General features: G+C 43.8%; 2 protein-coding genes across 5 annotated transcripts in view; one reads left to right on the forward strand and one right to left on the reverse strand.

The window, feature by feature from the left end:
- Positions 1–21,981, forward strand: part of ARHGAP6 (Rho GTPase activating protein 6) — a 511,541-nt gene that overhangs the window by 234,487 nt on the left and 255,073 nt on the right. Inside the window, exon 1 of one of the 4 annotated variants that reach the window (XM_061136148.1) lies at positions 2,048–3,171. The exons of 2 other annotated variants lie outside the window; for them this stretch is intronic. In XM_061136148.1, coding sequence (XP_060992131.1) covers positions 3,167–3,171 — 5 coding nt within the window. In that variant the 5' untranslated portion in view covers positions 2,048–3,166. Of the gene's footprint in view, positions 1–2,047; positions 3,172–21,981 lie in introns of those variants that run through there. One more of the 4 variants, XM_061136149.1, reaches the window with a different exon arrangement.
- The window catches only part of AMELX (amelogenin X-linked), a 136,195-nt gene continuing 118,472 nt past the window's right edge, over positions 4,259–21,981 (reverse strand). Inside the window, exon 6 of the mRNA XM_061136900.1 lies at positions 4,259–4,507. Coding sequence (XP_060992883.1) covers positions 4,259–4,507 — 249 coding nt within the window. The remainder of the gene's footprint in view (positions 4,508–21,981) is intronic.

Genomic DNA, 21,981 nt, shown 5'->3' on the forward strand with positions numbered 1-21,981 from the left:
TCACTCAGAGATGAATTGAAGAGTCTTGCAGCATGGATTGATGATTTCTTTTCTTAGATGCTTTGTCCTATCTCCTCAAACCTTTCAAACACAGGAAAAAAACAACCCTGTTGCCCTTGAAAATTTAAGTCCAACTTAGCAATGACAATTTAGCAAGAAATCTGCTAGCAGACAGAAGTCATTCTAAAAGTGTAAGTACACAGTTTGGGGAGTGATGAATTATTTTTGGCTTACAGCAATGCTGTTTAGTGACTTAATAAATTTTTCAAAGACAGAGGACAAACAAACCAAGATCTAAGATAACCCAATTTTGACCTGGAGGTGACATATTCAAGGGTAATGATCAAAGCACTATGTTTAAGTTGTTTTTTTTTTTTTTAATCCAGGGACCTGAATATTACTGTGTATATGTAGATAGATAGATAGATCATGAAACATTTTTTTTTTAGGGAAAGGGATTTTTAGCTTTGAGGGCTTAATGACAGGTGTAATAGAGGAAGAAGTCATTAGGCTAGAGAGTTCCTCTTTCTAAATAGAGCACCAGGAAGCAGAGGTCCGACATGGGGTATTTGCATATGCATGCCCTCCTTTGGCCGCTCTAGCAGCATTCTCTTAAGGGTGCCGTGTAGCAGAAGCTTGTACTGCTTCTTGTTCTGAGGGTCTTTGATGACATAGCTCTTAGGGTTGCTTTCAGCAGCGGAGCAGAGTGAAAGTGAAGAGGGGACTTTAATATCTTGTTTTTCCAGCTCTGCCTGGACGTGTCTGAGAGTAGGAAGGGCCTCCCAGGTGACTGGGTTCACTCTCTTCACCCACTCTCTAGAGGCGAAGGTGATCTGAGCAAGGCAGGCTGCAGGGAGGAGACCTGGGCAAATGGTGAAACTGACTTTCTCTTAAGATTGGTAGCACTCTGGCTGGAAGTTCCTGGTTTGGGTAGGGGGCTGAGTTTAAATTTATTTTTGTTTCTTTGCTATCACAGTATAAAATACACATGGTGAAGGGTGTAAATTGCCCAAATCTGAACTGTACCACTCAGTGAATTTTTACACATGAGTGTCCTTGGGTAGCTGTCATACAGAATAGGATACAGAACATTTTCAGAACCCTAAAAGGTTCCCTTGCATCCCCTTCCCAGTGAGTACCACCTCCACATCTTGGAAATCATGATTCTGGCTGCTATCGCCAGAGATCACATTTCCCTATTTAAGTTCAACATGTGAATTTCAACTTCTGAATAAATAAATGGAATCTTACAGTACGTTCTCTTTTTCAGTCTGATTTCTCTCTCTGGACACAGCGTTTGTGAGAATAATCCATGTTGTCATGTCCAACAGTAACATTTTCCTGTCATTGCTGAGCAGTATGTGTTCTCTTGTATGGAGGGACCAAGGTTTGTTCATCACACACCAACCAGTTGATGGACATTTGGATAGTTTCCATGTTGGTGATTCTGTTTAAAGATATTATGAACATTCTTGTACATGAGAAGGACACTGGCACCCATTTCTCTATATATTTATGAATGGGGTCAGAGGGTAGGCATATGGTCAACTCTAGAAGATGTAATCTTACAGTTTTCCAGGCAGATGAACTGTCATGGTATCTAGTAGTAGATTCTTTAGGATACCTGCACCCCTGGCTTCACATTCTCACAGCTGTGAAGAACTGACACATTTGCATGCATGCTCAGTTGTGTCTGACTCTTTGCAACCCCAAGGACTGTAGCCCACCAGGCTCCTCTGTCCATGGGACTGTCCAGGCAAGATACTAGAGTGGGTTGCCATTTCCTTCTCCAGAGGATCTTCCCTATCCAGAGATCAAACCTGTGTCCCCTGCATTGGCAGGCGGATTCTTTACCACTGAGTCACCTGGGAAGCCCGGAATTGACACAAGCCACCCACAAATCCATCCTCTACTTGATAGCCACCCCTCTTGGGCTTGGAATGAATGATTTCACAGAGTCTGGAGTTTCTCTACTCTGGTCCCAATCCCTACCTTTATCTGGATGTAGCTTGTGAGAGGCTGCTGGCAAATCACAGAATATCAGGCTTGGGGAGGGACCTTGGCGCTCAAAGTGTAGGCTTCCACCAGGGGATTACGAAGTAGAAGTCCGTTTTAGGTGGCGTTGTGAATCTGCAGTGTGTGCTAAAATCATTCGGTTAATCTGGCAGCATTTGGAAATAGTGTGCGTTTCTTCTCTTTCCAAATCCTCGCTGTGTTGTTTTCTGATTTGCTAAGACAAAGAAAGGAGGGTTCCGAGCACTCCCCCCACCCCCAACTCAGCTTCATCCTGGCACCCACGCTAGTCCTCAGTGCCAGCTGAGTTCCTGCAGATTTTCCAGGACTCCCCCGTGCCGCCGGGTTCCCTAGACATGCCCAGGTCCTGCACGCCCTCTGGGACTCAGTTGGCCCGAAGTGGCGTGGCCCAGCAAGCCTCCAGCCCGGCCTCCCTCTCCTCAACAGCTCCCCGAGGCAGCTGACTTGGCCCCTCTCCGGCCTGCCCGCTCCTGAGGTTCCCGCCACTGAGATTCTCTCAGAGGAAGGCTTTCCAACGACCGAAACTCCACCCTCGCCGGGGGCCGGTTCCGAATAGGCTTTCGGCGTCAGGCCCACACCTCCTTCAAAGTTAGTCAAAGTCTCTTTCTTGGAGACCCAAGCTCTCTCCCTCTCGCTGGTGGTGAAGGCGTTAGCAGCCCCGGCCCTGGCATCCCGGGGCCCATGGGCTCGGGGAGGGGCGGGGTGGCAGGCGTTCGGAGCGCCGGCCGCCCTGACACCTGTCGTGGGCGCGCTCGGTCGCTGTAGCCCCCAAACAGCTGGCGGCGGCGGTCGAGACTGGGGCCCGGCAGGAGCGGAAGGAATTAAACGCCCGCCCATCGAATCTGACTCGGCCTCTCCCTCCTCCTCCTCCTCCTCCTCCTCCTTCCCCTTCGTCGTCGCCTCCTCCCTGTCCCCACCGGCTCCGCGGCGGGACGCTGGTGCCCCGGACGCTTTGCACCGCGCTCTGGGCGCAGGGAGCAGGGCTCGAGTCCAGGGGCTGCCCGACGATGGCGGTAAAATAGGGGGACCCCAGAGAGGCGCCACGACCCCAGCCTGAGCCCCAGAGCCCGCCACTCCTCCCCCGGTGGCGACATGGGGGACCCGGTGAACCGCGAGAAACCGCAGCTGCACTATGCGGTGAGTGTCCCGGCGCGCGCAGAGGCGACAGGGGGCGCCACACGGCCGACCTGGGGGGACAGCGCGGAGTTGGGAGTTAAAAGGATCCGGGGCTCCGCAGAGGTCCTCGGTGTGTGATTCGGGGGAGGGGGTTGGAGAGTGCCGCGTGCATCACCCCGAGTGTCACCTGTTCAGAAACTCGAGTGCCCCTTGGAAAGGGATCCCCCACTCCCGGAGCCCGTGGTCCTCTGCCCCGCGCAGTGGTCACTGCGTTTGGAGCCGGGGGCTGGACCCTGCCGCCGCCTCTCTGGCCAAGGCTGAGAAATGGGACTCCCGGGGCTGGGCCCAGGTTCGCCTACCCAACCTTTGGTGATATACACCGCAAGAACCCACAGAGAACTGGACGGGAGGCAGGGCGACTTGGCGATCCCAGCGTGTGACCAGTGGACCCTCCGGAGAAGCCCTGCAGGGCGCCTTGGGGTGCGCCGGTTTGCTCCTTGGAAAGGGGGCGTGCATTTCCCTAGGAGTTTGTAGCGGGACACAAGATTGCACGCTTTCTGATTTAATATAAGAAGGTGGTAGGGTGTCTGTGTGTCGGCGGCCTCCCTTCCTGTTGACTCAAATATTCCACATTTCTTGGGGTCCTCCTGTATGCCAGACACTGCGCGGAGCGGGGGACCGCAGGACACACCAGACATAAAACTCTGTGGAGTTTGCCTCCTTTAAAGAAGGAGTCAAGATTTCTAGGTGAGTGATGGGACCGACCAGATCCAGGTTGTAGACTGAGTTTCTTTTTGAGAAAGAGAGAAGACTTAAGAAAGAAAAGTCCATTGAACCTAGAGATGTTTCTGAGGAATGGGTACTACTTGTGAAGATTCTGAGCGCCGCCTCCAGGAAGCCAACAGGCATCTGTGTTAATTTACCCCAGTCTTTGGACATGTCTCTGTGGTAGATGTGTGGCTTTGACGTGGGGCACTGCAGTTGTCCTGGCATCTGCTGCTTTACTGAGTTCTCCCTGACATGATTTTCACTATTGAGATGGGACATTCTGGGGGCCAACTTTCAAAACTGGGGAGAATTAACACGGAAAGTTAGGAATCATCAATATTTATAATAAGGCAGAGGCAGTTATCTGCTGGGAATTCGTGTCCTCCACAATGCACTGTCCACATTTAAAAAAGGGAAAGCTTTCAAGGAAGGAGTCGAGGTGAACAGGGGTGGTAGGTGCAGAGGTCCCAGGGAGCTGCTCCAACTGGTTCCCGGGGCCATAGTAGAGTGGCTGGTTGCGGGCGGGGCGGGGTGGGGGGACAGGACAGGTTGGGCTCACCGAGACCTTCTGTGGTTTCACTTTGCTGCGCTGGAAAAAAAAAATGAGGGCCTGAATTAGGAAATCGTTAAGGTTCCTTCTCAGGCACCCGTTCTAGGAACCTATGACGGCTCTTTCTCTAGTTTTGCCAGCGTTACTTGCCTTGAAATGCCCCGGGAGACACTAGTAAGTTACTAATGCCTGTTCTTTTTTTTTTTTTTGAGACACTAGCGCTCAGCGATTTGCCTTTTAAAGCGGTATTAAGGGCAACCCGTTTTCAGCAGAGGTTTCTTTGCACAGAAAGATCTAGGGTCTGTGCTCATTATGTCTAATCAGCATCTCATCCCACTACCTTCTTCTGATTTTGAACTGTGTGCTGGTGCCCTTTGAATTGTAATCTGAGGTGTCAATATCATTTACAAGGTGAGGGAGGAAAGGTGAGAACTGACTCCTTAAAAAAAAATCTATTCATTGTATGAATGATTATTGCCTTAATTATGCAAATACACCCAATGCATCACGAAACAAATTAAAAATTATTTTCAATCAGATGTCTCATTTTCCTAAAAGCAGAAACTTCAGAGTTAAGCAGATGTTAAAGCCTCCTCTTGCTCTCTGAAGGTATGCTGATGAAATCGCCCTGTATTCTAGCACAGATCACTACATACGTATTTTCTGAGTTAAGACTCAGAAGGAAGATTCCAGAGAGAATATGTTGGCTCTCAGGTCAGAAGAAGTCACCCCGGTCCTCTGAAGCATACTTTAGAATGACAAAGCAGCAGCGCTCAGCAGCACTGTATCAGTCACAAGTCAAAAGAATGTTCTTTATTAAGTGTGACCCATTGTTTTTCATATTAACATAACCCTTTATGGCTTAAGATCTGTTCTAACGCTGCACTCTTTGTCTGCTTCCCCCACAGTGATTGAGGTAATTCCAAGAGCTTCTTTTGCCTTTTTGCGTAAATATTCCTCTTATTTTGCCCAACTTGGTTTTGCCCCATTGTGTATTATCCTGGAGTCCTCGGGGCTTTTTTTTTTTTTTTTTTTCTGTATCTTCTAGAAAAGAATTATCCTCAGGTGTCCTCAGTACCTCTTGCCTCCTCTGAAATCTAATCCAGGGGCAAGTAATACTCTTTCTCCAGTGCTTTTTTTTCATTTGGCTAGGGGTAGACTGCGTTTAAGAAATCAGTGGCTCACATTTTACTCAAATGTTCATCAAACATTTTTGTGGGCCAGGTATTTGGCCATTTTTCCAAAGATGATTAAATAGTGAAAATCTTAAGAATTGCTATGAGTTCTTCACTCATCTTTTCAAATGGTCCTAATAGTGACAAAGAGAGAAATACAAAACACTTAAGCAGAGAAGAACATCCTGCATTTATAAAATCAGTTAGCACTTTCCTGAAGTATAACACAACCGTCTTGTTTTATCATCAAAACAAAAATGCAGCCAACATTTTCCTCCCAACCTTTCCTCCCACGGTTTTCCCACATGGAGTTTATAGTGACTCCATCCTCCCAGCTGGGTGTCATCCTTTGATGCCTTTTGGTGACTTGGTCAGCTTTGCATTTTGAAAATCCTCCTTTGGTCCCAGGATGGGGTAGAGGGTGAGGAGGCGTCAAAGTGCGTGCTTCCTGGCATTTGGAGCAGGGAGACATGAGAGGAGATGCTCTCTACCTGAACTGAGCTGGAGGTTCAGTGCAGTCAGCATATTTTAGAGATGCTTAGGACACTGAACCAGCCAGACTGCATTTGGAGGGGCTATAGAGGGTCAAGGATGACATGCACAAATCAGTGCTTGCCTGGCAGCACTCCTAGAGAAACTGCAGCTTCCCACTGTTATTGTCTTATACACGTTGCAAAGTCTTTGGACGCTATCTGTGTCAATTTCAGCCTCAAATCCAGCTGGTGGGTTAGGTTTTCTATTTTGTGGTTGAAGAAATTCAAGTTTAGAGTGGTGGAGTTCAAGGTGCACAGGTGGAGTTGGTGACAGAACAGAGAGTTTTATGCACGTGCCCTGATCCCACAGAGTTCATTTGACTCAGAAAATTGAGTTAAAAGAGCCAAATTTTCCTCCCTTTTTCCTCTTTAGTCACCATAATAAACAAACAATCAAATATCCTACTTTCAGTGACTTAATGTGACCCTTCATATGGTTGAATTACACAGCCAGATAGCTCTTTAACTGGACTGCTATAGACAAGACCCCAAATTTGCACATCCATTAAGTTGAATGCCATTTCATCATGTGTTTCTCAGCCTCGGCAAAATGAATGTTTTGAGTAGGATTATTCTTTGTTGTGGGGCTGTCCTGTACTCCGAACAATGTTTAGCAGCATCTTTGATATCTACCTACTAGATACCAGTACCATAGCCCCACCCACCCCCAGTTGTGATAACCAAATGTATCTCCAGACAGGGCCAAATGTCCCATAGAGGGCAAGATTGTTCCCACTGGAGACCCCCTGGTCTATCTAATTTTCATGTATATTTTAAGAAGATGTAACATTTACTGTGTAGTGAGACTGAGAAAGAGAAGACAGAGTAAATGTTCTGAATATTATATATATTCTATTCAAAGAACATGCAGAACTTCAGAAAGACCAACACAGAGGTTCAGAGAGAGCCTCAAATGCAGCCCAAGTGCTGGGGGTATAAGAATGAATCAGCCTAGTTTCACTGATCACGGCCTTAGCAATGTTCTCCTCCTTTTGTTGAGCCCCCAAAAGTCAGGTCGCTTGGCCTGAGTTAAAGATTACCTTAATCTGCCTTTCCCAACAGTCCTCATATGCTTTCTTCCATTAACTCCAAAGAGAATATTGCAAACCTTGATCATCTACCAAGATCTTGTGACAAATGCCTAATTTCATGACAACCTGTGCAATTAAGTATGGTGACTTCAGTAGAATCACTATACTGAGTATTAGTTTTAGAACAACTTATCGGAGGCGTTTTGGAACAACTTACGGAATACTATTATCCCCAGCATCTCCCTGGAGGCACTCACTTATTTTCACCCTCTTTTTGTGAAAGAGAAACAATAAGGTTTCATGTTGCTGCCTGTAAAGATAAGTCTATGGATGGGTTACGAGTGTTCTGTTCACTGAGGTGTGGCAAAAAGCAAGGGACTTAGGCTCTGATTTGGGATATCCCCCCATGGAGTCTAGCTGTCAAGATGCAGCCATTTTCGTCCCTTGGACTGGTCCACTTCTGAGCTTCTCTGCTGCTGACATCACTTCCTGTTTGGTGCAGACCCCCATCCTCTATGCTCTTGACCATGGCCTGGTTACTAAACACTGACTCTTTCTCTGCTTATGGTTCCTCCTCCCTAAGGAACCCACTGGAAGGGCTAAGCTGCTTACCCTGGCAGGGAGCCTTTCCTCACCCAAATCTGTTGAGGTCTTATTATGAAAGTTTCCAAGTTTGCTTTCTATGAACATTTGATTTTGAAAGACTTTAAAGCCATTAAGTCTGCTTAATAATTCAGTGGTGTTGGTTATAGGATGAGTGTGTGTGTGCTCAGTCGCTTCAGTCATGTCTGACTCTTTGTGATCCTGTGATCTGCAGCCCACCAGGCTCCTCTGTCCATGGGATTCTCCAAGCAAGAATATTGTAGTGGGTTGCCCTGTCTTCCTCCAGGGGATCTTCCAGACCCAGGGATTGAACCCGTCTCTCTGCATTCCTGGAGGATTCTTTACTGCTGAACTGCCGGGAAGCCCTTGATTACAGGCTATTTTTTGGTATTCCAAAGACACCCAGAACTAGGCACCTTTGCAGCACCGATCTGATATGGATCAGTCATCATCCATCAGTTCTGCCAGTGTAGACATCTTAGGAAATTCAGCGGAATTTGTACTGGCCTGCTGCATGGCTCAGAATTCACTTTTATAATACTCTGCTTGCTACTCATTTGTCTCCTCACAAAAGCCCAGATTTTGCAAGTTACAAATCAGTGGGAGATTGTTGAATCACCTTAACACCTCTACTAATGGTGGATACCTTTTCCATTCCCCATCCCCACCTCCCGACACACTTTCTTTCCTGCTGCCCTGAGTTTCCCCTGAATATAACCTCTTTGGTCTGGAACTCTCATCATCTTAGGAAGCCACATCTCCCATCCTTCAAAACACTTCTTTTTTTTAATGTTATTTATTTAATGATTATGGCTGTGCCAAGTCTTCGTTGCAGTGCACAGACTCTTTGTTGCTGCCTGTTGGGATTTCTCTAGTTGTGGCGAGCAGGGACCACTCCCTAGTTGTTGTGTGTGGTCTTCTCATTGCGGTGGCTTCTCTTGTTGTGGAGCACAGGCTCTAGGGCATGCGGGCTCAATTGTTGTCGTGCGGGGTCTCAGTTGCCCCGTGGCATGTGGGATCCTAGTTCCCAGATCAAGGATCAAACCCATGTTCCCCTCATTGACAGATAGACTCTTAACCATTGGACCACCAGGAAAGTCCCTCAAAACCCTTGTTAAGCACCACTGCTAGTTGATAAACAGTCGTATTCCTGTTGCATGTTGTGTAGCAGAGATATCTGTTAATCATAAGAAAACAGATACTCCCCTTGGCCTCAGTCCTTTCTGATCATAAACTTGTATTATTTACTTTTTCTGTTCCCCACCTGGGGATAACTCTGAACCAAATTCACTTGAGTCTCAACTTGGTCGTGATATTATTGTCCAGTTGTATGTACTCTTCACTGGGTTTTTGGTTTCTCACCTGTCCCTCACCTGTATCACTCTTGGCCTTTTCTGCCTCAGTAAATGGTCAGTGACTTGGTGAGCTGCCCAAGCCAGACACCTAGGGGTCATCCTGAAGCCCTCCCTTTCCTGCATCCCCCACCTTGAACCTGGCCCTGCCAGGTCTGTTTTCATAGCACTCTCCAAATTCATCCTCTTCTTTCCACCTGCACTGCTGTCATCTAAACCCGAACACACAGCATCCGTCATCCTCACTAAGACAACATGGTAACCCTGTAGTCCAGTCGTGGGACCAGTCGAGATCTTTTTAAAAAATGAGATTGTGACATTTCAGTGCTTAAAGCTCTCTGATTGGTTTCCATTACACTTAGACTAATACCTTCATCTATGACCTTGGCCTTCCAAGTCCTCCTACATAAATCTCCCTGCTTCCTGATACCCTCCCTCAGCTTAACACTGCTCAGCCACATCAGTGTACCTTCTGTTCCTCAAATGTGACCAGTTCTTTCCTGCCCTGGACCTTTGTTCCTGCTGTCTCTTCTGCCTTGGGTGTTCTGTGTGTGTGTGTGTGTGTGTGTGTGTGTGTGTGTGTGTGTGTGTGTATCCTGTAAGTTGCGGAGGAAAAAACTCACTTCCTCGACTGCTCACTCCAAAGTGCTTCTGATTCCATCAATCCACTGATCATAGCACACTAGATGCTGCATTCATTGTCTGCTCCACTACTTAGTATTATATTAGATGTGTTGGACTCCCTACATTCAGGGCAAGGACCTCATCATTCTTTTCCCATTATATTCCCACTGCCTAGAATGGGTCCTGGTACAGGATGGGCACACAATAAACATCCATGAGGAAATGAATCTGGCTACTTGAGTGGTTTCACCTATACACACCACAATCCACAGTGGATTCAAAACTTCGCTCATCATCAGCTGATGATTGCAGAACGTACTGGCTTGAGGGCTTCACCCAATTTCCACTAAATGAGACTCTTCAAGGCCTAAGGCTTGGCATCAGTGATTCTGACAACAGCCATGTTTGGAAACCACCAAATGATTGAAATACATGGTGGACCAGATATTGTTCAAGAAGCCTCTACAAAGTCTAGATTCAGCGGTAAGAGGGATCCAGAGAGTTCAACGTAGGGCTTCTCCTGAGGTGACTCTGAGGTAATGGAGTACCAGTTTTCAGAGAGGTCTTTTGTTTTGTAACCTGACATTTTCATTTCAGCTGAACGCACTAAGAGTACAAGAGGCGTAGGAATGCTTCCTCTCCCATAGTGTGAGGGCAAAAATGTCCCTCAGCATCTGTTTTCTAGGCAGTCTAAGCCAGTGGCTCTCAACCAGGGGACACTGAGAAATGTCTGGAGGCATTGTTGTTGTCACAGCTGGCAAGGCATGCTACTGGCATCTAGTAGGTAGAGACCTGAGTTTGCTTTGTCCGTTCCCAAAGTCAGTAGTGCTGAAATTAAGAAACTTTGCCTTAGATTTATCTCTGTAGACATCAACATCTTTGCCGTTTGAGAGGTTCGTTTTGTATTGTGGTCTCTCAAATGAATTGTATGTCTTTCCCTACTGTTTAAGAGTGAGACAAAATGTGAGTTACCTCTTCCAAATGTGAGTGAATCATGGCTATGAGCATCATGTTTCACACCGTGGGGGAAGGGTGATGGTGGACCTTCTAGAAGCCTCACTGCCTTGGGCTTTTTGCTTCTTCACTCCTCAACTCCTGATGCCCTTTGTCATCTTGGATCTTGTTTTTAAACATTTCCTGTCTTCTCTCTTGTGTCAGACTTCAGCTGACTTCTTGATGCATCAGTGTCTAACGATCTTGTCTCAGTTCACTACCTCTATTCTGAGATAGCTGGAATAGCAGTTTATTAAACATGGTAGTCATGGCTCTAGAATTCAGTTCAGTTCAGTTCAGTCTCGCAGTCATGTCCAACTCTTTGTGACTCCATGGACTGCAGCACGCCAGGCTTCCCTGTTCATCACCAACTCCCGGAGCCTACTCAAACTCATGTCCATCAAGTCGGTGATGCTCTAGAACTAGTGATCATCATCTCCCAACTAGGATGTGAAGGATTCTCCCAAAGCCTGCATGCTTGGATGTTGAGTCCATGACTGTAGGTGAGTGGGGAGCTAGGGTCCACCACTCTCCAACAATCACTTGTTGAGGATGTGATGCAGACTGGCCTGCTCTGGGGGAAATGCAAAGGCACTGAAAGAAAAACAAAAGTGAGAAGGAGAAAGTTAGCTTCTCTCAGCTCTTCTCTCTCAATTCCATCCTGGTTAAAAATTTCCCAGTCAAGACACACCTCCTTGGTCCAATGTGGGCCCCTCGACAACCCAGGAGGACAGAGTGACAAGATCAGTCAGATTTGAGTCATTGTCCATTTCTATTGCTAAGGAGGCAAACTGATTCAAAGGCATTGGATTTAACATAATAAGTGCTTAATTCCTTTAGAATTTTAAAAATTATATAATTTGCTATGATCTTCATCATCCTATGATTTGTACTCAGACTTAAATAGTTTCTAACTATCCTTGTTTCTCTATATTACTTCTTGGAGTGGCAAAGTCTTACATGGGAGCATTTGACTGGCTGGAACAGGTTATTTGATTTCATGTTAATTTTAAAGGGGAGAGGGAAGGTCTCCCATTAGTCAGAGATGTGGACTATTGACCAATAATTCCATATAATGATATATTGCCTTGAAATAGCAGTTTGCATGATGAAGGGTTAATAAATGAACAAATGTCAACTGCAAAAAAAAACCCCACAGAACTCCCAATCAGCCCAGGGTGGCAGGTGTGTTGGTATTCTATCTGCCACTGACAAGGATTGTGGGGCCTCTTCTCAAGTCCTGGCCACATCAGTGAATGTTAATTAGCATGGCCTGTCTTAGATTGTAAGTTCTGAAGTAATGGGGGAGTAAATAGTTTTAAAAGTCTTAGGAGCTTGCAAAATTTTGGACTAAGATCGCTAAGGTTTACAAATGAATGCAGTTAATTTAATATCTTTTAATGTACCCTCTCAGATTTTCTGGTTCTAATCTTATTTTCAGAAGACCAACTATTCTGATTTGTTTTGTTCTTAAGTACTTTCTGAATACTTAAAAACTTAAAGATAGATCAAATGAAACAATAAGGACTACCACCCATCCTTGTATGGTACTGCTTTCTCTGTCTTTATGGTGACTGCTTGGATGTGGCTGTGGGATACATCTCAGTTTGGGTAAATTATACACAAAGTACGAGACTACTTTACTCAAATATGAGCAGTGTTGATGAGGGCTCTTTCCTTGAAAGATGTCATGATCCTTTAAAATGAAAATAAAAACTGGTCAGGATTTTCTCTCCGTTTTTTTTTTTTTTTTTTGGGTTGTTTGACACAGTCTTAGAATTCTTCCAAGTTAAATTTGTATAGTAAAATTTGAGTGTTTGGAGTGCCAAATACATTAGATTTCTGAGATGAAGTTTTCAGAGGAATTTAGAGTTATGGCTTTGGGGGAAGTTGCCATGGAAACAGCAAAAGATGTTCAGATGAATCAATTTTAAAAATATCTTTTGAATGACCCCTTTCTATAGCTGATTGAGATCTTGGTAAAGAAAGGTGTCCATCCAAGTGGAATAAAGAGGCTAAAAGTATGTCACCAGTGTGCGGAGCATGTCGGTTGTGTATTTGCTGAGCTCCGCTGTGCCAGGGAACACAAGGCATGAGCTCCGCCCATTGTGGACAGGACTCTTGGACATCACTCTGAAGTCCTTATTTAGCAGTGCCGTTTTAATTCAATCCACAGAGTAATAATCGTTTCGCAAGAAAATGGGATGTCAGGTTTGCTGAGGGAATTTGAAAATGGTCACACGTAGTATTATTTATGTGAGTATTTATGCACATGACCTGTAACAGTTCCATTATGATGTCAGTTTGATGGTCTGAGCAAAATGTAAACCACAGTCTTAACTTCGATCTCAAAAGATAAGGTGTTCTCCCACCTTAGCTACTGACTCACAGAGAAGGGCATTGTATCCATAAGAATGTGACAGGAAACAGATGGGACACTCAAAAATGCCTAAGGAAAGGACTATTAACCAGAATCAACAAGGGTGGTAAGGTACAGAGAAATTAGCAGCGGGGAAGCCGTGACCACAGGGAGACAGAGAGGGTCCACCATTACCAAAACCCACTGACGGCCCACCTCGTGGGAAGGGACCCTGGAAAGGTACCCAGTGAGGATTGCAGCAAGGGCAAAATATAGAGAAGCAGGGGTGGAGTGGGATGAGAGATGAACACTCTGACCTCTTGGTCTTCTGCTCACTCATCTCCTTCTAGTACTAAACCCAACAAAATCCACTGAGATCAGTTTCAGAGGGCAAAGGCCAACACAGAAAAGGGAGGACATTTTTTGCTTTGTTTTGGCAGACATGGGGGAGAATTGGCAAATAGAAAATTCATCATATGCATGTCAGTCTTGTTTGAAGTTTAATTGCATTAAGAAAGACCCTAAATTCCTGAGTATATAGAGGACTCCCAAACTGCTTACAGTGGCTCTTTCCTCTCCCCATGGGTTATCTATATTACCATATTTAAGCTAGTAATGTGTCATGCCAACTCCACCTGTATATGATGTGCATGCCTTTAATATTCAAAGCTTGTTAAAGCCCTTACTTATCACATATTATACAGTGATGTATTTACATAGGTATTGTAATTAATTTAAAATCAAGAAACTCCATACTTAATTCAGAAATGCTTTGATCTAAATTTATTAATACAAACTTAAACTATAATAAATTCCTTTTCCTCTATACCCCTGGGGATAGTTTAATGTCTTTTCTAAAGAATGATAAAGGAAGAATGGATTTAGTCTTTTTCTGGTTGATGGGTAAAGAGTTCTAACCGTTAAAGTTATACATCAACACCAATGGGTTAACCTGTGCTTTATTCTCATTTCTGTCTGTTGGTAAAGGAGTGCTTGCAGCTGAAGACTGCAGTTGAACCATCCTGTACGCCAGTAACTTAGCAGAGAGAAAGCTCCCATTTCAACCTTGACTGCAGAAAGGGCCTCTCATTCTTAAGTTAGTTCCTCCTCAAGGCCCCTGTGTTTCCACTTTCATAACATCCATCTTGCATGTAAATTGCATCTTTAAAGATCATATTCATTATAGAACTGAGAAACCCATAGGGACAGAGACCAAAACCAGGGCCCATGTCTAGACTCTATCTCCTGGTCACATGAAGCATGTGCCTGGCACTTAGTGTGTGCTTGAATGTCAGCCAAGTTAATCAAGAACTTAATGCTCTTAGAAGTACTTAGACTGATTTACCGCCTTAATAATAATAACAGCCAATACTTACTGAATGCTTTCCATGAATTCTGGACATACTACCTGTAGTATCTCATTTAATCCTTTAAAGACCCCTGTGAGGTAGGTCCTATTATCATTCCCACTTATAGGATGAGGAAACCAAGGCACTGAGTTTAGATCTCTTTCAAGGTCACAACAGCTAGTAAGCAGTGGAACTGGGACTCAAGTCCTCATCAGTTTGACTGCCGAGTCTCAGTGCTTGAACCACTGCATGGTGGCTGACTGCAAAATGGCACTGGGTTGAGATGTTACCTTTGAAATGACAGTTTTAAAAGCTTTGCATAAATTGTAAATATTCTAGAGTCATAGCAAGTTGCAAAAGTACAGTAAAACCAAGAGAGTCCATAAACCCTTTATGCAGCTTCCCTCAATGATAGCATCTTCCACAATTACAGAACAATTTCAAAATCAGGAAATTCACATTGGTATAATGCTGTCAACTTGATTATAGACATTGTTACTGATTCGCCAGTTTTTTACATGCATTCCTTCCTATTTTGTGAGGGAGGGAGGGACAGTCAGAGGGATGGAGAGCGAGACAGAGAGATGTCTGGGCAATTTTATCATGTGTCTAGATTGGCATATCTGCCACCACATTGAAGATATGAGACTTTTCCATCACCATAGAAGAGCTCTCTCATGCTACCCTTTTGTAGTTACACCCACACTACCTCCTACCTCCTTCTCTAATCCGGGCAACCACTGACCCGTTCTTCATAAAATGCCACCTTTTAAATTACTTTCTCTGTCCTTCTGGCACAGCAGGAACATTCCTGTCTCCATTGATCATTTATGTCAGAAAGGTCCAGAGACCTAACAGAAGAAACTTAAGGTGAATTGACAATGAGATCCGAGAGGATTTTGATGTTCTTGTTGTTAGTAACATATACAACCACAAATAAAGAACATCCTGTTTGGTATTTTTAGCTGAGCATTGTGGTTATTTTGTAATTCCAACTGTTGTGTTTTCTTTAGCAAAGTGCTTTTACTTGAAACAGCACAGAATTTAGCTCCTGCATGAATGCTCCATGCTTCTTCTCTGCATGGCTGTTCTAGTGGAACATCCATTTCAGGAATGACAACTGCATGGTTGAACTTGCAGCCGCCTGGAAAAGGTACAGGAGAGCAGGCACTGTACCATAGAAAGGTATTTATGAACAAGGATAAACACAAGTCCCACATGCATTTGCAGTAGCCACGACCCAGCTGGGCAGCACAAGCGTTATATAAACCCTGATGTTAATGGTACACATGAATTTTTATTCATTCAATTAGAAGGGAGTGGCGGTTCATAGACCTCTCTTGGGGAAACGTTTGAGCCTTATCAAGATTAGCTGGTTCAAAAAAAACCCTCAATAGCTGTTTTTATTCAGGATGGCTGCAGAGTGAAACCTTATCATTCGGGACACAGTTCTAAAGACTTCCTGCATTTATTTGGTTCCCACTATTTAAAAAAGAGTTGTAAAAAGAGCTGATGCTGCCTGATTCTTCTAACATAGGCCCACTCTTATTGGATACTTGAATTATTGGTTTTTACTACTTATCAGTTTTACTATATGATTTCCCTTGATCTTTATTAGAAACAGAAAATATTTTTTAAAACCTCTTAGACCAACATATTGCTTTCAATTCAGTAGGCAGGGAAGGCCCTCATTACCCTGTGGGTCCTTCATATCCTATTGTAGGGACTGTAGGAAGAACCTGGGTGTGAAGAGCTACGGGGCCTTCCAGGAGATTTCAGCACTGGGGGACACTATTTTATTTTGGATATCATTAGAAAGGAATGAAATAGAGAACTCCGGCCATGCATACACATGTGCACACAGACACACAAAATGGTGCTTTGCGCTGTGTTATCGAAAATGTAGAATTGTGTTTCTTTCAGTTAGCTATTAACACACTAAATTGCTGCATAAAAAACCTACTTTGAAAATCAGTGGCTTAAAACAACCATCACTTATTTTCACAGACGTGTGGCTTTATTTGGGCAGAACTCAACTGATGGAGCCGAGGTCAAGCTGCCAGCCCTACAGGGCTTGACTTCTTAATGATTCCATTCTACATGTGTTTATTCTAGGACCTAGGTTGGTGGGGCAGCATTTCTTTGGAGAAGTGCAGATGCACAATATGACAAATGGAATTGACTAAGGATTCTTAATGCGCAGGCTGAGCTCAGGCACACTCTCATCTCTACCCATCTACCATTGACCAAGGCAAGTCATGACCAAGCCTGATGTCACTGAGTGAGGAAATATACTTCCTCCATGATGGGGCCATGGCAGGGGTGTGAGCACAGTAAGGGGTGAAGAAATAGGGCAAATCATTCACTTTCCCACAGTATGTAATCAAATTTTGAAAATACTGACATTTTTAAGAAGATGCAAATCTATCTCAATTTTTTCCTATTTGCTCAATGATTCCTTTCTGTTACATATATCAATATGCATTTCCTTATGACCTAATTAAGCAAGAGAGGCAGGATAATGGGACGATCCTTCTGATACCAGTCTCCACACATCCACATTGATTGGATATATACTGAATAGATGTTGAGGGAATATTATAGAAATAGACTGAATCTATTAACATTTAAACAGAATCACCACAGTCTTCCCCTGTTTCCTTGGGCTTAGCAACACTGGTTCCTCAATATATTAAAAGGAAAACATTCACCTCCCAGGAGATTTTTTTAATTCGTTTTAATTTACTAGTATCACTTTACAAAGATTTATAAATTTGGCTCCCGTTTTTAAAACCGTCTTCTGAGGTTGTGGATGAGGTCATTTACAATCAGAAGAAGCAAATATTAATACCGTAGTTCAAACAAATCAGAGCTAACATTTGGAAATTAGCTGATGAGTTTGATCAACTTTGCCGTGTACATGGATAAACGAAATTAAAAATAATGCACACACACACAGAATTTCCTCTCTGAAGTTTCAAACCTTTGCCCTGTCTTCCTCTAGCAAATCAACTGACTGAACAGTTGCCAAATCCCATTTTGTTTTTCAGTTTGCTCTGTAGGTGGTCACACCTAGTAGAGCACCTAGCATGTCACAGTCACTCAGTCGTCTAAATCAGAGGCCAGCAGACTATGGCCCATGGGCCAAATCTGGGCTGCTGCCTGCCTTTTTTTTTTTTAACAGCCTGCAAGGTAAGAATAGATAAGTATTGCATTTTGAAATAGTGGGAAAAAATCCAAAGAAGACTAGTTCATCACATGCGAACATTATGTGCAATAAACATTTTAGTGTCCATGAAAATAGCCATGCCCTTTCATTTACGTATCAACTATGACTGCTTTCAGGTTACACCAGCAGAGTTGAGTAGTTGCAACAGACTCTATGGCATGCAAACTCTAAAATATCTTCTATCTGGTTCTTTACCCAAAAAGTTTGTGGATTTCTGGTCTGAAGCTGTGTCTCAAATGACCACAGATGCTGTAGATAGATCTACTGTTATAAGTGTGTTAGTGACTCAGTCATGTCCAACTCTTGGTGACCCCATGGACTATAGCCTGCCAGGTTCCTCTGTCCATGGATTTTTCAGGCAAAAATACTGGAGTGGGTAGCCCTTCCCTTCTCCAGGGGATCTTCCTGACCCAGGGATAGAACCCCTGTCTCCTGCGTTGCAGGCAGATTCTTTACTGTCTGAAGCCACCAGGGAAGCCCACTGTTATATAAGAGCGAGGGCAAAAGAAAGGGGGCACATATGGTCCGTGTGGAGAAGAAAGTTGAGTATGTTCAGATAAGGGCAAAATAACACTGAACATTCATTTATTCACTAGAATGTGTGGAGAACCAGATGTAAGTCCAGTGCTAAAGGAAAATTTCGAAAAAGGATAGTATCTAGTTTCTACTCTCAGACTTCCTCTTAATTAAAAAGTAAGATGCATTCACATATAGCTTATAGTGTCTAAAACCTATCCTCTTCGTCTCCTTCTCTAAGTCACCAGAAAACCCTCTGCAAGTTTTAAGTTAAAAGTTGTGTTTTCTCATATCTTCCCTCATAGGTCAGCTGGTAAAGAATCTGCCTGCAATGCAGGAGACCCCAGTTCAATTTCTGGGTTGGGAAGATCCCCTGGAGGAGGACATGGCAACCCACTCCAGTATTTTTGCCTGGAGAGTCCCATGAACAGAGGAGCCTAGCAGGCTACAGTCCATAGGCTTGCAAAGAGTTGGACACGACTGAGAGACTAAGCACATAGCTTATTTTGTAAACATTCTAGGCAGAAAAATTTTCGCAAACTTTGCTATTCTTACCCCTTCAAAATGGAGAGTTGAACTCGGAAAAATGTCATTTACTCCTTGGTTTAAAGTGCTGGCTCTTGTTTTGCATTTGCGATTTTTACATTAGTTTGTCCAGAACTCCCTCAGAGCAAAGAATGTAAAGGGCCTCCAAGGGCTGACCCTAAAAACACCAATGCCCTTTTCTTTAAACCCTTTAAAATCTATATAGCTTGCTGAGTGCAGCCACAAGAGCTGGGTGGTGAGAGAGCTGTTGGTCCTCCAGGGCAGCCTGTGTTTTGCCAAGGGATGTGGCCCCATCTTATGCTTTGTGATGTTTCTTTTGGCTGACTCTTCCACATTCTTGTGACCCTTTGAATGGAGATGTCTTTACAGCTTTAGCCCTACAACCTGGCCTCCCCGCTATCATTTCCTGCAGGTCTTGTCTTAGATCTCAGCAACTTCCTGAGTAAATATCACCTTGGTGTCTCCTAAGAGGAACTTGGGACGCTCACAAAACCCGATTCTCGCCATATGTGAAGCATAATGTCCGAGAGTGTTCTTGTCATTGGACTCTGCAGGAGGCGAGCCTGGAATTCCCTTCAGTTGAGGGAATTCAAGAGGGGGCAAGCTATAGAACAGGGGCACTGAACAGAAAACCGGGTGAATGCCCCTGAGGGTGGGGATCCTGTCACCCCAGAGGAGGAAATTCCAGTTGAAAATAGAAACCAGGTCAGCACCCTTGTGAGAACCAGTGTACTAGACTCAGAAACCGGCGACCTGGGGCCTGTGAAGGCTGCTGTCAGAAGTCTGTGAATTGGCCCGAACAAGGCTGTTGTGTTTTAGGGCAGTAAATTGGGTGGTACAAACTCAAATGAAATGTGATTTATCTACTTTCACAGTTGTGCTGGGCTGGAGAGTTATGGGGAAATGACTTAATTTCATACATTTGTCATGTTGACCAATGGTCATTTCTTTAACTTACCATGATAAGAATTTTTTTCATTGGTTGTTTAGGGGCAAAGGGTTATTTTGTAGAACCTATTTAAAAACCTCTTGTTAATTTAATTAAAAGATCTCAATTAATGATTGTTTCTTAAAATAACAAGATCTATAATTAACTTGGAAAGCTCACAATATTACCGGGTTGCTAAGGAAGTTAGTGGCTTTATGACTAGTCTGATGAATTTCCAGAATATCTTTAAAGAGAGTCTAGAAACTTTATCATAGCTCTTAAAAGCTATGGAACAGGATGTCATTTGGGGAAGTTTCATTTGCTTGCTTCAGCTCGTGATCCAAATTTGGAGGAGACTAAACTTCTCCAGGGTTTTGTCTGCACATGAAGTTAAGAATATGTGCTATAAACCTGTGAAGAGTTTGATTGGGGTTGAGGGGATAGGAATACTGGAAGAGAGTAAAATGGACACTTTCGACTTTAATGAGGAAAACATTGCATGATGGAAAAATGCTGTCTGTTGGTTGGTTGTCATAAGCTTTAAAGTAGTATTTTACAGTGGAAAAACATGTTGTTTGTAGGACTGTTTTTCAGAGGTTTCTTTGCAACCTTTCATTTATTTGTTACTAAAAATACTTTAAACATTGCAAACAGCAAAATCTTGGTGTATAAGTAGGATTTTGTTAAAAAGAGATGTATTTTTGATTTATATTCCGTATGTGTGTGTGAAGATATAATACTTTCCACAAATCTATAGAGATAGAAAGTAGATTAGTGGTTGCCTGAGGCTAGGAATGGAAAAGGGGAATGACTCCTCATGGTCACCAGGAATGTTATTAGAATGACTGAGATGTGCTCCATCTGGACTGTGGTGGTGGTTGCAGATTTTGGTAAATTTATAAGTGAATTTTATGATAGGCAAAATACATCTCAATAAAGTTATTTGTAAAGAGTAGGCCTGAATAAGAGAATCAGAAAGTATATACTTGCAAATGAAGGACTGAAATCAATCTTACACAGCCAAACTTGAAATACATTAGTAAAATTATAGTATATCTTTTTCCCTTCTAGACCACCCACTTAGAAAAATAAAAATGTAAGAAATGAGACAAAGCCCAATTTTTTATTCTTTATTTGGGGTTCACACACATCTGAGCAAGCATACATTTGTGGTTAACACAGATACATCCTACTGAACTAGACACTCTAGACTTCTAAGAAATTCAACTTTCTAAGCAAAGTGCTATCTTAGTTTTGTTACAATTTCCGTTTTAAACAAAGGCACATTGGAAGGTGATTATTTGCTTTACAACACTATTTTCTGTAGTGCTCTTTTAGCAATCACAAAATCATTATGTATTTAAAGCAGTATCCTTAAAAAAATAAAATTCCACTGCATCCCAGCCGTATCCATTACAGAAAGCAAAGTGCATGCCCAAGGGTCCCTCCTCCTCTCCTTGCCTAGGCCTGTGTGTCTCTGTGAGTATGAAGGCCTGGCACTATGTTTGCAGCTTCATGGGAGGATGTGACAGGGGCCCCCAAGTTCAACAGCTCTCTAGCCTTAGCTCTTGGCTGCAAGACTCTGAGAAGGCCAGAGGGTATGTGGCCATAGGTCCCTGCTTATGCTCCTGAGTGAACACACTTGACTTAGGTTTCCAGTGAAAGTGAAAGTGAAAGTGAAAGTTTTAGTCGCTCAGTCATGTCTGACTCTTTTTTGACCCCGTGGACTGTGGCCTGCAGGCTGCTCTGTCCATGGAATTCTCCAGGCAAGAGTACTGGAGTGGGTTGCCATTTCCTCCTCCAGGGGATCTTCCCAACCCAAGGATCAAACCTGGGTCTCCTGCATTGCAGGCAGATTCTTTACCATCTGAGCCACCAGGGAAGCCCTTCCAGTGAATCATGGGGTGCAATTCAGAGATGCCCACCCTTACTCTTTTCTGAGGGCTGTGGAACCAGATCGAGCTGGCTGTGGCACATGTATCTTTTATGCCTGGAGAAGTGGTGTTTATGGCAAGATATCCAGGCTGAAGAGATATTAGGTTGACCATGAGAGGGAGAAAGCCCTCCAGAAAGAAGGAATAGTTTGTGCAAAGACCCTGAACAAAGAGGAATAGCAGGTTCAAATAGCTGAATGAAGCAAGTTCAGAGTGAGTAAGGGGGAGAGAACATAAGAAACATTTGGAGAAGTGGATGGGCGTGGGCAAAAAGAATGACAGGGTCTTGTAGGCCATAGAATAATATTGGATTATAGCCTAGGACCAAGAAGAAGCTATTG

This window comes from Dama dama, chromosome X, assembly GCF_033118175.1.
Source record: "Dama dama isolate Ldn47 chromosome X, ASM3311817v1, whole genome shotgun sequence".
In the NCBI taxonomy this organism is placed as follows: Eukaryota; Metazoa; Chordata; class Mammalia; order Artiodactyla; family Cervidae; genus Dama; species Dama dama.